This window comes from Neoarius graeffei, chromosome 17 (assembly GCF_027579695.1).
Source record: "Neoarius graeffei isolate fNeoGra1 chromosome 17, fNeoGra1.pri, whole genome shotgun sequence".
NCBI lineage: Eukaryota > Metazoa > Chordata > Actinopteri > Siluriformes > Ariidae > Neoarius > Neoarius graeffei.
The window spans coordinates 47,751,885-47,767,888 of NC_083585.1; the positions used below are offsets into that span (position 1 = coordinate 47,751,885).

The 16,004-nt window shown below is 44.1% G+C and overlaps 1 protein-coding gene across 1 annotated transcript in view; it reads right to left on the bottom strand.

Annotated features, from left to right (window-relative positions):
- Positions 1–15,768, bottom strand: part of kirrel3l (kirre like nephrin family adhesion molecule 3, like) — an 82,697-nt gene extending 66,929 nt beyond the window's left edge. The window contains exon 1 of the mRNA XM_060897685.1: positions 15,347–15,768. Within this exon, the coding sequence (XP_060753668.1) occupies positions 15,347–15,386 (40 nt within the window). The 5' untranslated portion in view covers positions 15,387–15,768. The remainder of the gene's footprint in view (positions 1–15,346) is intronic.
- Between the last annotated feature and the right edge of the window lie 236 nt (positions 15,769–16,004).

Below are 16,004 nucleotides of genomic sequence, written 5' to 3' on the forward strand. Positions count from 1 at the left end.
GGCTGCGGCTATAAGCTCTCCCTACCTGTGCACGTTTATGTTTTTTGTGTGCATTTTTGCGTGTTGTTCGTCTGTACCGGACTTCAATATCCACTACAACCGTATGGACTTACTGGACATTGGTTTCCAGCAGAAAATGACGGTTTGTAGCGATTTCAATCGCATGCACAACATTCCGGACGAGATAGCGAGACCAGCGGGGTCTCCGTGGATTATTATCAGAAACAAAGCGAAGGAGGCGGCGTCGGGAGAGGAAGCAAAAGCGAGGCTGCAGGCAGAGCCGGCCTGTTGACTAAGCTCAGAAAACAGCCACTCAAACCTCCACTGCCAAGCCTCTACCTCTCCAACGCCAGATCCATGGTAAACAAGACGGACGATTTGGAATTACAGCTGGAATTACCTTATTCTATTCTATAATCGGCTGGTCAGTGCTATACTCAACACTTAAGTGACTTACCCATCCAATGAGGATTATTTTCTTGTTTACAAGATGCCACATCTGAGTTGCTGACAAATCCTGAATTTCTGTAAAGATAACTGTCCAGAGATTTATAAGCACGCAGTGCTTCACCACTGAACAGCGAGGGAAAGTTGATGAGGTAATTATACACGTCTGGGTATTCCGCTGGCAGTTCAACATCCACTGACATGGTCGTGAAAACTACGTCCGGTAAGCCATAAGGGTCACTAATCTGTAGATTGTTTATTTTAGACATATATCTAGTTATCTATTCATTAGAAAAATGAGCCGTGTAGTCCGTCGGTTGAAATTGATCCATTCTGTACACGAGTGCAGCAGTATTCAGCTGTGTTTTTTACCGACAAGATGGCGGCTGTGTACTTTCCGGTCACGTGACTGCAAGATCTCTATAGAGAATGTGTGGCGAATTTTGAAATGAAAAAATATGACAACGACGACCCTGTACTGTTGCTCACCTTAAGACCTGTTTGCAGGAAGAATGGGACAAAATACCACCTTAATTGCTTCACCTCTTAGTGTCTTCAATCCCTAAACATCTTTTAAGTGTTGTGAGAAGGAATGACAACAATATAAAGTGGTAAATGTTTTACTGCCTGAACTTTTTTTGAAATGTGTTGCAAGAATCAAAATTGAATCAAAATGTGTTTATTTTGACAAAAAAAGCAATAAAATTCATGAAGTCAGACATCAAATAATGTGCTGTTGTATTGTTTTGAGTGTAAAACAGGTCAAAGATTATTTACCAATCATTGTTTTCAGTTTTAATTTCAATTTCAACATACCGTCCCAACTTATTCTGATTTAGGTTTGTAGAACGAAGAAAAACACAGAGGGCCTTGCATCCACTCGTAAGGAATGGTGGTCAGAGGCTCAGCTTGACCTCTTGACCTGGAGCTTCTTGCAAGATTAAGCAGCCAACAAAGCTTCTTGAGTGAGAAAACACAGCCTGGGAACAATGGCCGCCAGGCACGAAGCATATTGGATTTTAATTAAGAGCCTGGAGAACATGTTGGAGCCTTGTTGAAAAAGGCCGTGGGACTCGGAGGAGCCCTGGTTCTTCAAGCACTTGACCATCCAGTGCAGCTCTTTGCCATTTCCCCCCCCTTACAAAGTCTTTCTCTTCTCTTTTGTGTGCTTTTCTTATCCTTTCACTCTCTTCTCTCACCTTTATTTCTCAGAGCCTCAAACAAGAACTAAAAAAAAAAAACCCTTTGTGCCTGTCCACTCATTCACATGTCCCTGGTGAGAATAGCAAACAGAGACGTCTCTCTCCTAGCTCCTTAGAGAGTTGCCCCCACCCCTCCTCCTCTTTTTTTCTTGGGTTATTACTTTCTCACTCCTCTTTCTTGTAACAAGGTACAAGGAGCCAATGCCTCTTGAGGACGAGTGAGAATGATAAGGTTAAAATGGACTAAAAATATAGGAGTGTGTGATTGTGATACCAGACAATCTGAATGATCTCAACTGTGAAAGTGATGGGATAAAAGAAGGGACGGGATAGAAAGGGAGAGAGGAGAGGAGACATAATTATTTGTCAGCAAGACTGCCAGGAAAGAAGCTGCTTGTGCCAACATGGAGAGGAAAGACCAGCGTTAATTTAATTGCCTCTACACCCGTATGTGTTTTTTTTTGTCTTTTTTCTCTGGGATACTGAATCAGGGACGAACTTGATAGATGTGTAAACTTTCATTGGGCTGGGTGTTGAATGTGGAAGGTGAGCAGCAAGCTTTCGTGAGAACTAACGAGAAAGAGAGAGAGAGAAACAAACCAAAAAACCCTTTGACACACATACTGGAATACGAAGTGCCTGGTCAGAGACAGGTCATCATCACCTCTACAGACTGGAAAAGCAAGTTGTTAATTGGTGTGAAAACACACACACTGACTTGTGTAATAGGCATTTGAGGTGGCTGGATCTTGTTAACACTATACACTAGATCATGGTGAGGTGGAAAAAGCAGGGACAGAAGCGAGAGAGAGAGAGAGATAGTTTGCTTTGTTTGCTGAGGATGGCGTCTCAGTTCAGCACTGGCACTGCTTTGTCCCCGCTTAGCTCGGAGGAACAGTTAATGGACCTTTCCTCTCCCACTGCTGTGTAAAACTGGTGGCAATACCATCATCAAAGCTAGAGGAAATGAATCAAGGTCTGCAATACCGAAAAAAAACCTTCGACCCCTTAGGACATTGCCTTTGACCACTGTGCATTTTTAACATGCCACATGAGGAGTACAGACACTTCCCATTTTTTCCCCATCCCCTCCCAGTTCCCCTCCTGAGTCAAATCTGCTCCTCTTTTACACTTAACTGAACTCGTTAATAACGTTAGCAAAACAAAGGCAGCTCTGCGCCAGGATGCCACATCACATCGGAGTCCCAGAGAAGAGCCGATTTTACCCAAACTCTTATAAAACACTGAACAATGTGTCTCTTTCACACTCATTTGATATTGAAACTAGAAGTGTATGAAGAGCTAATCGGCTACCGCTGTGGATTTGCGACCCTCCCTTTGGCTCGGCTGAAAGGGGCTCCAGGGCTTCCTGATTGCCCCGGTCAGCTTTCCTAAGTAGCCAGTGATTGAGTGGGACCGTTAAGGGATCATCTATCACTACTCTAAGCTAGCTTCGGGAAAGAAAACGAACACGTGACACACCCATGAGGACCCCACACAAGCACATAAAAGAAATATTAAATTAACGCTAGCGTAGTTCAATTACATGAGATTTACACTGGAGTGCATGATGCCAGCAGTCTTCTGATGTACACTCGAGCCTACAGATGGCACTCCTTTTCCAGTCAAGTAATCTTGAATGATATATTACATTGTATATAAGCAATTATACACTCAAATCCATAGCAAAGCAGCACGCCGCCCCTCAAGGCTTCACTTTCATACAAGCCAAACAAAATGTTTTTCTTCCAGATCCTTTTTATTTCTGCCGTTGTTTTTGGAGGTTGCTCATAAATCAGTTCTTTATATCCTCTCAGCATGCTAGCTGAAGTTATGTGAAAGCTGAGGCTGCTAGCTTCGGGCTAGTGTGATGGAGGAGAGCATCTCTCTGCCGCTGTTAGTGGCACTTCAGGACTAATACAGAGATAGCAGGGTGTCTGCCTGTCTCTCTGTTTATCTGTCTGCCACTGAGAGACTACAATTCTGCCATTTCTCCCCACCTGGTCAGTTCCATTAAGTCTGTGCCAGGTTTCCTTTGCTACACTACACTGTTTCAGCCCCTCACTGGGCAAGAGAATATTTGATATGTTGGTGCTGAAAGAGCAAAGGAAGTCTCCTAAGGTGAGATGTGAGAGAATCTTTGCTGTAGTCGCACCTTACCGATGCCTTCGTATCTCGGCGCCGTGTCTCTCCACTGCCTCAAAAAGCAGACCGCTTACTTTGGTCTGTTTCAATCTCTTCCTCTGCATGTTCGCTATCCCAATCTGTGACCGTCTGTTTAACTATACGTCTAATTATGCTGTCTGTCTGATGTAATTTGCGCCTGGATAAATGGTTGTCTGCTAGAGACCCTTTCCTCCTCCTTCTCCTCTGTTGCTTCCACATAACAAATTAGAGGAACAATGGCTGCAAATGGGCTACTGCATCAAACCGGATGATGGATGAGTGATGGGCGCTCACCGAGGATTCAGCTCTCATCCCTTCCCACCCACTGTCGGCAACTCCTCGCACAGATAAAGAAACTTCTAGCGCGCTCGATTGCACGATCTTCAAAAGCAAAAGCGCTTTCATCCGACTCCATGCGTCACCTGATTGTGTCTGTTTTGGAGTGTGCCTTCCTGCCATCATGCTAATCAAGCAACTTCTCTTGCTCTTTCTCGTCACTTTCTTTCTATGTCTTGCGCTCTGCCTTCCCACTTCTTTCCACTCTCTAATCTCTGTCATTATGTCTGAGTGACAAGTACTCCACGCCAGCACCCACTGCAAGACTGAGCTTGAGGACAAAATGTCGGGAGTAAACATCTGACATCCTGTATCGCAAGCCTGAGGTAGCTGTTTGTGGAAATGTGTGTACATGCTTGCTTGCTTCCTTGCTTGCATTTCCTCCCCAGGGATCAGAAGAGGTGGATGCTTCAGTGCCATAAGAAGATTCACATAGAAAGTTCTCTTGCTCGAGAGAGCCTGTATAGACTTCTGGGAAATCTCTGTAGAGATTCTGGCATGTGCTCAGGTAACATCTCAAAGAGACTCGAGATCGAATTCAAGCACCCACTCCTTCCTTCTCGCCTTTCCACCTGGCTTCTACCCCGGAAGAACCTGTGTGTCCATGGCCACTTAATTTTTGTCACGTTTCCCTTTTTGTGTTCACCCCATGGTGCTGAAATGTTCCACATCACTGTCCGTCTCCTATGTCACTCAGTGTCTATCTCAAAGTTCTTCCCCTTTTTCCGCAAAAGAGAACACCAATGCAGGGGTTGCTTCACTTTGGTACAAGGGTATCCGTTACCTTCTGAGCTAAGCTGCTGGAAGTTAATCTTTTTGAGCCCCCCCCCAGTCTGCCATGGCACACCACTCTTTCAGTCTCTCAAGACTCCTGTATCTTTTTTTGTTGTGTGTTTTGTTTGCATTATCTTTCTTCTTGCCTTTTCTGTCCTTTCTTTGTTGTCTTCTCTCAGATTTGTTGAAATGGCTTGCCTAATAGAAAATTTGATACTCCACCATTCATCCATCCATCCATCCATGCGCGCACACACCACACATTCACAACTTTTTTTTCAAGATATATATCAATGCAGTGTTCAATAAAATTAACATGTTTGGACTCTGAGTGAGCAAGATTTGATCGATGGGCTTTGAGTAACACACTTCAACAGATTGCAAATTGGCCAACTTTCCTTCCAGCCTCCCACAGCGGCTTAAAAATCTGAATGGGGGGCTCGGAGAAATAAGGGAAGGAAAAGTGCAGAATCAATTCTGAAATTGGACATTCTGTACACTTTTCTTGGCATGAAATCCAGCTGTGTGACAACAAAACAGAAGATCTGTTCACCTCTGCCCAGCAAGGCAGCTTCATCCAATGTCAGTCTCCAGTGTCTTGTGTTATGCTTAACGGTTGAATCACTGCAATAATATTTATGCTCACATTCCACCCAAACCTTCAGGGTGGAGAGCTCTCACTTTGTGTCGAGAGAGGGACTTGAGACGATGATAATGAGGGTCTTCCTCTCAGCATGAGAGCCATTCAGCGCCTTCATGACTCATGAAGAGATGATCTAAGATCAGCCAAAAAGAAACACAGCAGTCAAGGACAAGGCCAAATCGTACAATCCGAGAGGGTGCTGCAAAGTTCTGAAGCACAACATTTGAACGTGGTCAATGCTTCAAATTTAATCTTCGTGTTTCCTTTGTTTATCTGAGTTGTGTGAAGTCTTGTGACACTGTGCAATTGTTAATGAGGCAGCCAAGCTTTGACTAATCACTCCGTAAAGGGCATGTAGCCGTAACCATGGGAAACACGCAGCTTAGCTTAGCCTGCGTGCACACACTGAATTAAAGCCAAAACAATTCTTCACAGCCAGTCATCTGTGAATGATTCATGTATGAATATTCATCGATGAATACGACGCCAGTTCATTCGATAACACACCAGTGCAGTCTCTGTTCGATAGAAACTTGACAGGCTTCACTGATAGAGCAGCTATATCTAACAGTAAACAGATGGTTCTCTAAACAGTGTTTTTTGTTTTCCTCTGTGCTGAATATCCCTGTGCATCAGGTTCATCTTTAATACCAGGTTCAGGGGCTGCGACTTGAAACGATAACACGAATGCAGATATTGCTGCAATGTGGAAGACAAAATTTCAATTCGCTGCTGTTTCCTGGGTCCCCACAGGAGATATTAAATTTGTGTGTTGGTTTGATTGTAAAACAGAAGACTGCTGTAGTTTTACTATATTCCCAAATACAGTATGCACTAAACCTGACTGGGCAAGTGTGAGCTTTAAATTGTGATGCATCTCAGTAGTAAGAGATGGCAAACCTTTTGTTTAATATTAATATTTCTAGTTGGATTGAGCTTAAATGTACCTTTCTCCTGAGGCATTGTTTAACAATTTGCTGTAAATTAAGCCCCCTATGTTAGTCTCCACCTCTGTGGGTCGGGGTGTAAATCAAAAAACAAACACTCTCTTGACTCTGCACTGGATGCAAATTTTTAGGTGATAACTTTCTCTAATCACTCATGAGGCAAGTCATGGCTTAAAGGTTAGAGAAACTGCTTTGGGACCCAAAGGTTGCTGGTTTGATTCCCAGACCAGCAGGAATGGCTGAAGTGCCCTTGAGCAAGGCACCTAACCCCCAACTGCTGTGGGTATAGCAGGATCTTGTTATACTGTATGTCGCTCTGGATAAGAGCATCTGCTAAATGCCTGCCACGTCATGCTTACTCAACGTCTGTCTTATTTCTGTGCCTGTTTATATTACAAATCAACGCTGAAACGAACTTTGTTTTTAAATATAATACTGATTATATTAAAATGACACTATAATCAAAACTGTATTTAAGGCACCATTTGAATCAGAAACACAAGAACCCTACCAATAAGAATCAGAAGATAGGTTGGAGACTAATGCTTGTGTCACACTGTCCCATATCTTGCCACGTAAGCGGTATGTGGGTCAAACGCCAAGAAATGAGGCGTATTTTGTCCAAAATTAAAGTCCTGTGACGTACATGGTGTATGTGTGGTGTTACCGTGGCGCATCTGGGGTTTGTATGAGGTTCAAGGGATGTAAAGTTATGGCATACTGAGGTGTATGCATGGCGTATGATGTGTTGCCATAGCGTAACCGTTTCGTTGGTGTGGCATTTTGTTCTTACGTGTGACGTTGCTGCTGCGTACCTGTGGCGTTCACGGGTGGGTATAAAAGGGGGCCCAATGCTGTGTTCATTGTCATTCGTTACAGTCAAGAAAGCATCATGCCAGCAAAGAAGTCAGGACCCAAGAAGGGCAAAGGAAGAGGGAAGGCATCAGCTGCATCCACCCAGCCAGCCCCGGAGCCACCTTCATCAGACACATGTCAACTGAAGCATTCGCACGGTGTAATAGGTGTTCGAGCAACGTTGCCGCTGCGCCACTGCTGCATAGCTTTCGTTTTTACAGTGCACGCGTGACATATGTGTGACGTATCAAAGCTGCTACGTATGTGCTACGGATTTTTAAGTGCGGACTTAGATAAGCCGCACCCTGGCATACAAGGAGATCGTGTTACGCATCCTAGAGTATTAGCTACTTAAGCCAGGGATGCTGTGACGTTCCTTTCTTACTGCCACGTATCTTGATATGCTGTACATATGCAAGGCTGAAACGCCAACAGGTGACGCAAGCATTAGTTACAGCCGGGTTCTTGCCCAAACTGATAATCGCATCATCATTTTTTCTTTGGCTAATCAGACACAAGGTTCACCACCACACTTGCCGGAGCAGTTGGGGGTTAGGTGCCTTGCTCAAGGGCACTTGAGCCAGTTCTGCTGGTTCAGGGAATTGAACCAGCAACCTTTTGGTCCCAAAGCTGTTTCTCTAACCATCTGGCCATGGCTTCCCCAAACTTGGTGACTTGGCATTATTCATTTTCCATCAATCTGATATCCTTATCATTTTGGTGGCCAACAGTAAAAATCGGTTATTTATCAGTGCCAAAAGTTCTAGTATTTTCTGCAGTCATCGTACAGAGCATATTCAGAGCATGTATACAAATAAGTACAGTATATCAAACTCAATCCAGACAAAACCAGCCATGACTGCTACTCACTGAATCTGAATCAGGATATCTCGAATTAAAAATGGAGCACATCTCTAATCTCAATCAGAATTAAAACTGACTAATGTTTCTTCTGAGTGCCTCGTCTTGGCTTTGGGAACAGAAGGATCATGATTCTGAGAGGTCTGCTTTTTATGAATCACCAGGACACCATGGAGGAACAAACTCTCCATTTTGATCAAGCTGAATACTGAGCCAGTATGACATAATTGCCCTGGACTTGAATAAGGAAATGAGCACAATTCAGCTTTGTCTCCGTGCCTGAGCGCCAGGAAGGGAGGATGTACGAGAATGGATACAAGACCAGAGGATTTGAAAAAAAAGAAAAAGGATGGAAGACAGGAAGTCCAAGTTCCTGTGGTTCCACTGAACTCAGCCGTTAGCCACGTGTCCAACAGTTGCCAGGAGCTATTAACCCAGGAGACTTCGCAAACAATGCCAGGGTCTTTATCTTAGTGTATCTGCTTGGTTCAACTGATTAGCTTCCTGTCTAATTGTCTTGCTCTCTATTTATTTCCAACATTGACCCCTGTATGTATAGGGGCAGGCGGCAAACATGGACCCACTGAGTTCATTATCTTATGTTGAGAACTAATACAACAATGGGATTTTGTGAAGCAACCTGTCATCACTTAAAGCTATTGTTGTAACGTCCGCTATATGCGCTTTAACTAAACGTTAAACCAAGCTAACAAGAGCACGGAAAACAGTGGGGGAGTGGATAAACGATTCTGGAGCATCTTCTCCACAGGGGGTAAGGCAATACTCAGAGGAGAGCTGTTTCCCGACGCTGGGAATCTCGTCTCCTGTGGACGTCCGCGTATGCTAAATGAGACATAACATGAAGTAGGTTTGACTGCAGGCATCAGCACGTCCGCTTGCCCTAAATTAGATCCTTTCCTCTTCGTTTATCGTCACTGTTGTTGAAAGGAAGATAAGAGGGCTTTATTTCCAACATGACAGAACAAGACCAGAGCGGATCCCCTCATATCTGGAGTAGAATAGAGAGCCCAGAGTCAAATGCTGAATATATATACAGTATGCTCTGTTTGTGTAGGATGGAAAAAAAAAAAAAAGATGCTCTGTGAAAATGTGTGCTGTATACCGTATGTGCGAGTCCATCAGGACATGTCTGGTGGAATGTGAGCCAATCAAAGTAGGCCAAAAGGCATCCATATCTGTGCCATGTGGGGATCTCGTCTAAATAATGTAGCAGGTTTCAGACCAGAATTCTGCTGCATCGGCGCAATTGTGGGCCCTGGATGTCACAATAGCATACGCACACAGATCATCCTCCTTCAACTTTTTTTAAGCCCTTTTCCTTTTTTTCCTGGCTCTCTCAGGCGATTGAGAGTAAGGGACAGTAAGTCAGGAAGGACAGAGAAAGTGAGAGATTCCTCTGTGCTTTTCGTCACACATCCTGTTGTTCATCACAGCGAAACACACACACACTATCCGTTTTGCTTTACACCCTCCACGCCATGTAAACATATGGCTAATTACCCCCCCCACCCACCCCCTCCCCACACACACACACACTCTCCTAAATCCCTTCACAGAGTCTAAAGCCATTCATTATTCCTGTGGTTCCCTAACCAAACACCCACAATACCAGTGATTGTTGTCCTCACCAGGAGGAAGAGGAGGGACGGGTGGGTTTAAACCCTCACTCGGTCTAACGGAACTGACAGAATATATATCCCATATGTTTATTCAAGTCTGCTTGTGTGTCCACCTATTTATCCGTCAGTCAGTTTATCAGTATAACCTAATGCCAGTGTTACGCCCTCACACAGATAAGAGCAAATCAACCAAACGAGAGCAGAGCAGGAAAAGGGAGAAGCAGAGCCTGCTGAGATCCGTGTCCTCAGTTCGTGTGTGTATGGTGACAGGGCTGGGCAGGAAGAGGAAAGAGTGTGTGATCTTTGCGCACTTCCTTTGAACTTCACCCCTATGAGACACATCTCTAAACTAAAGATTAAAAAAAAAAAGAAAAGAAACCTCACGTCCAAGATTACTCGGAATACTGATGCTGGAGATGAGTAGAATTCCATGGGGAAGCAGAGGGACATTCCGAGAAAGAAAGAGAGAAAATTCTCGATGCTTTGGTGAGGGCATGCATATGAATGTTTGCCACAGAGGCAGTGTATGAACAGCTTGTTTTTCTCCAAACCTCTATCATGTTCTGCCTCACTTGCTGCTAGTGCAAGTTCTAAGCTCGAGTGCTGTCACATACTCCCCCAAGTGTGTGTGTGTGTGTTTGCATATGCAAGTAGAAAGAAGAAAGTGGGTGTAGGAGCTGGAGAGTGTGTGTCTGAGAGAAGGAGAGAGAGAGAACTCCAGGTATTAGTGTACGCGACGGTGTGTGTCCATTAACGCGGATTGTGTGGCATGGTGAGTCAACAGCGTGATGGCTGTCACCTACGCACAGTGAGGAACACAGCACTGTGTAGATGTCAGGTGAGATGAGTAGTGGCCATCTGGGAGTGTGTGAGAACCTCAGCACTCCTCCTGGAGCAGCTGCTGCCAGTCTGTCAACGAACAGCGTCGGTCTGCTACCAGCTTACACAAGCGTGCACACACACACACACACACACGCGGTGTCATCTGACTGGAAAACCACATGTGAGATGCAATGTGGGGAAACTGTCTGAAAGTGCACTTTTGTTCACACTTTGTCAAGTACAATTAGCAGGGAGCGAATAATCAGGTACTGAGCCTAAATATTTATTTATTCATTCACTATTGCTTCTCACAGACTATTTATCTGCTTATGTCATAAAAATGGCTTTTATTTATTTGCTTGTTTGTTTGAATTGCCTGTATTTATTTGCTTGCTTGCTTGTTTATTTATTTGGCTGTTTGTTTGTTTTAATCTACATATGTATTTGTTTTTTTTTTCCAGTCACTGTTGTCGTCTTTATTTTTATTTATTTATAACCTGAATTTTGGTTTTATTGTTTTCAAATTTTCACTTTTGTCTCTGGATTCTGTATTGTAAATAATAGTAGAAGGAATAGAATGTATTCTTTTCCCCCGGTCGGTCGGTCGGTCTGTCTGTCTGTCTGTCTGCTAGCCAGAGCTCTGCTTTATCCAACTTCTGTTTGTCAGTTTGGTCAGGCAGGCTTTCTATTAACATTCCCCACTAATATATTTTTTGTTTTGCCTCACAGTCTGACGGCGCACATCCTGATTTCACATTTAAATTTAATTACCGCCTCCATCCGTGTCAATACTCTGCTCTCATTTATCAAAAAGACACAGAGAGCGGGAGAGAAAGTGCAGCTTAACAGCCAGTAAACATTTGTTTTTTTGTTTTTGTTTTTTCATATTCATTTACCGGAGCGTTGGCCGAAAGAATTTTAATTGGTTGCACTTTTCCAAGTGATTGAGGGGATTTGAAGCCTTTATCTTGAGTTGAATCAAAGCCGCCATTAATAATACAGCCGATGAATAAAACATTTGGTCGAAAGGTAAGAAAACAAACACACGAGCCAGGTACAAATCAGAGCTCTGGAAAGATTGATGTGTCCCAAACCATTGTATTCTTAAGTGTGTGAACATCAGACGTTATTCATAATTCATCTTATAATTCCAGGAGATGTCTGAAGTGATCTGTCCTACTTTGATGACGCGACGGAGATGTGTGATGCAGTTTTTCAAAGGAACAGATGTGGTGGTTTCATTTTGTTTACAGTGTAAATATAGCATGTTTACTGTCGAGCACAATTTGATGACTTCCTGTTCAAACATCCTTATTATTATTCAAAGGAAAGTAGGTAATACGTGCTCAAAGGCTCCGTTCTCGCAGGGGTTTTCAACACGCTCTTGTCAACTTCTTTTTATGAACAAGTGGCCACTGGCAACACAAAGGGACGCAGGTGACAAGTGTGTGAAGGAGATTTCTCAACAGGAACACACTTGCACTTGGAGAACAACAATTCTAGCATTGTCCTTGCAGTGGTTTACTAGTTTAATTTACTTCAAACTCTGCAGTCATACTGTTAGCTAGCTAATTATGCAGCAAAACATCACCTGTGATTTAAATACATAAAGTCTATTTTGAATGTTGAAAATGTTGCTCACAATTGTATTGTTCCTTACATCTGCATGAGCAGCTGCTGAGTTTAAAACACAAAAGTCCAGTCTAAAATTTTACTCATAATTTGCACCTGTAGTGTTTGATGCATCAGGCATTTAGCAAAATTCAAATCGCAGCAGTCTCTGATCTGATGGCACTGCAGAGCATACGTACAGTAGCTAGTACAGTTAGCTTGCTTTGCTAATCTGCTAAGGAAGTCTAGTATGTAAAAAGTAAATAAAACACTAAAGTGATACGTACAAATCGTATAACTCTGGACAGTGCATGCCCACAAGTGGAAAACTATAACGGACATGAATGACTTACACTTTTATAAAATACGATATTTAAGATTAAGCTAATGCTTCTCATTCACTCTTGCATATTCAGAGACTCATTTGCATATTCATGCATCACACTTATACAAGTTACGATACATGGGTTACAGTCAAACTTGTGATTTTTCTATATGTTACTTTGCTTTATTATTATAGCTAAGGTAAAACTTTAATTTTAAAAGAAAGCACAAAGGAGTTTGTTGAAAATTATTTGTGGCTGGGTAGTGGTGATCAGTGATTGGTGGTTGTTGGGCAGTGGTGATCAGTGATTGTTCGCTGACCAGTGATTGGTGGTTGTTGGGTAGTTGTGGTCAGTGATTGTTCACTAAGCAGTGGTGAACAGTGATTGGTGGTTGTTGGGTAGTTGTGGTCAGTGATTTGGTCAATGGGCAGCAGTGACTACACTGATTGGCCACTAAGCAGTGGTGATCAGTGATTGGTTTTTGCAGAGCAGTGGTGTTCAGTCTTTGGTTGCTAAGCAGTGTTGTTCAATGATTGGTGGTTGCTGGGCAGTGGTGATCAGCAATTGGTCACTAAGCAGTGGTGATTGGTGGTTGTTGGGCAGTGGTGATCAGTGATTGGTCGCAAAGCAGTGGTGAACAGTGATTGGTGGTTGTTGGGTGGTTGTGTTCAGTGATTGGTCAATGGGCAGTGGTGAACACTGATTGGCCACTAAGCAGTATCGAACAGTGATTGGTGGTTGCAGAGCAGTGATGTTCAGTGATTGTTGGGCAGTGGCGATCAGTGATTGGTTGCTAAACAATAGTGATTAGTGATTGGTGGTTGCTGGGCAGTGGTGATCAGTGATCGGTCACCAAACATTGGCGACTGGTGGTTGCTGGGTGGTGGTGTTCAGTGATTGGTCACTGAATAGTGATGAGCGACGATTGATTGGTGGTTGATGGGTGGTGGTGTTCAGTGATTGGTCACTGGATAGTGATGATTGGCGGTTGCTGGGCAGTGGTGTTCAGTGACTGGTCACTGGATAGTGATGAGTGATGATTGGTGGTTGCTGGGCGGTGGTGTTCAGTGATTGGTCACTGGATAGTTTTGAGCGACGATTGATTGGTGGTTGCTGGGCGGGGGTGTTCAGTGATTGGTCACTGGATAGTTTTGAGCGACGATTGATTGGTGGTTGCTGGGCAGTGGTGTTCAGTGATTGGTCACTGGATAGTGATGAGCGATGATTGGTGGTTGCTGGGCGGTGGTGTTCAGTGATTGGTCACTGGATAGTGATGAGTGATGATTGGTGGTTGCTGGGCGGTGGTGTTCAGTGATTGGTCACTGGATAGTTTTGAGCGACGATTGATTGGTGGTTGCTGGGCAGTGGTGTTCAGTGATTGGTCACTGGATAGTTTTGAGCGACGATTGATTGGAGGTTGCTGGGCAGTGGTGTTCAGTGATTGGTCACTGGATAGTGATGAGCGATGTTTGGTGGTTGCTGTGCTCGCGCCTTTTGGTCTCGTACCTGTGCTCTCTCTGAACTCACACAAGCAGCAGCTGTTAGGGAAACTATTGTGCTGATACAAGCACAGGAAGTAGTTAACATCTGCTCAGAAAATCTGTCATTTCATAGCTATGTATGTGCTTTTTGCTCATAGTCACTAAAAGTTGACAGCAAATATTATAAAGTTATGAACAAAGGGCAATGCAGATGAGTAAACACAACAACAGCTAAAGAAAGACGTTTCAGATGCAGCCACTGAAAGCATTCAGATATAAACTCATCCCGATCTGCCCCATGATCTGCCCCGTGATCCCACATCTCTGAAGTCTAACAATGAATTAATCAATAAGCTCCTTAATGATGTGAAGAAAAGTGTCATCATGGCTCTCCCTCAGGATGCTGCCCTGAAAACACTGAGAAGTGTACCACCTCCATTCTCTCTCTCTCTCTCTCTTCTTCATATGTATTTAATGTTTCTGCATTATTCTGTTTGAAAGAGATAGCGTATTATCCCTGGCATGCCTAGGAAATTATTAAGACGTGTGTGTGTGTGTGTGTGTGTGTCCTCTTTACTCGGCTCTGTGTGCGAATAAAACCCTCTGGCGTTAAGTTTAAACGCGCTTTATTTCCTCCGTGGATTCATCTATAATCCACATTTCTCTCTCTCTCTCTCTCTCTCTGCAATACTGGGACACAGATGCAAATATGTTAAATGAATAGCTTGAGGGTTATAAAGTTTATCCTGACCCAAATGATCTGTTTGTGCACTGTAATTCATAGAGAACTCATCCGTTTATTAATCTCTCTCTCTCACTCACTGACTCACTCTCACACACACACACACACACACACACACACACACACATTCTCTCTCTCTCTCTCTCTCTCACTCACACACGCGCGCAACAATAGACGGACGTTAAAGATGCCCGCGCGTCTTCACATTTAACTGCCATTTAAACCCCATTAAAAGCTTCCTCCTGACCTAAGAATGCCCCTCCAGTCTGATAAAGCACTATAATGAAGGTTGTGAGCTCTCACCCCATTACCCGAACTGGGAAAACACTGCTGGAAGAGTGCTCTTACTGGTTTGACGCAGCGCGTCCGGGGAAGTAAGACCGAAAAACCCCAACCCGTAACCATTCCATCTTTAATCCATGCTTTACTGTGACACCTCGGAGGAGGACAGAGAAACCCAAAGCGTGAAAACGAATCCCCCAAAGCCTCTTACCTGTTCCTAAAAGGATGAGAGCGAGACAAAACTGCAGCATCTTGCTCCAATCTTCTCGCTCTGCGCGCTCTTGACGCACCGGTGGTCCGGATGGCAAATTCTTCCTTCAGCACCTCTCCAGAGCAGCAAGCAGGACAGATCAACAGCAAAACAAACAAATAAACAAAAAAACAAACAAACCCCCCCAACAGCCTCTGATGTCTTCAGTGTCTGTGTGATGGTCCGAGTGTTCACAGAATTCCGGGTTTCCGAGTTGTGAACTTTCTTCCTGAGCGCTTTGTCTCGATTTCGCTTCAATCTCGAAACTCTCCGGTTATATCGTGACTTGTCCTTTAATCCGAGTCGACTCGGTTCATCTCGGCGCAGGATCGTCCCTTCAGGACTGTGTGTGTGTGTGTGCTGCTGCTGCTGCTGAATGAAGCTCTGATCTCCTCCGCATGCAGCTGAACGCGTTTCAGCACCAGCCTCTGCTGAAAGCTCCACTATCCACACCCCCTCTGCTCCCCACCCTCTGCGCGAGCTCACACTCCTCCTCACACTCCTCCTCACACTCCTCAGAGCTCCCAGACACCTCTGTTTGCCCTGGACTCAGAGCATTTTTTAACATAGTCACTGAAATGGTCTCCCAGTGGCCGGATTTGGTCTCCTAGTCAATGCC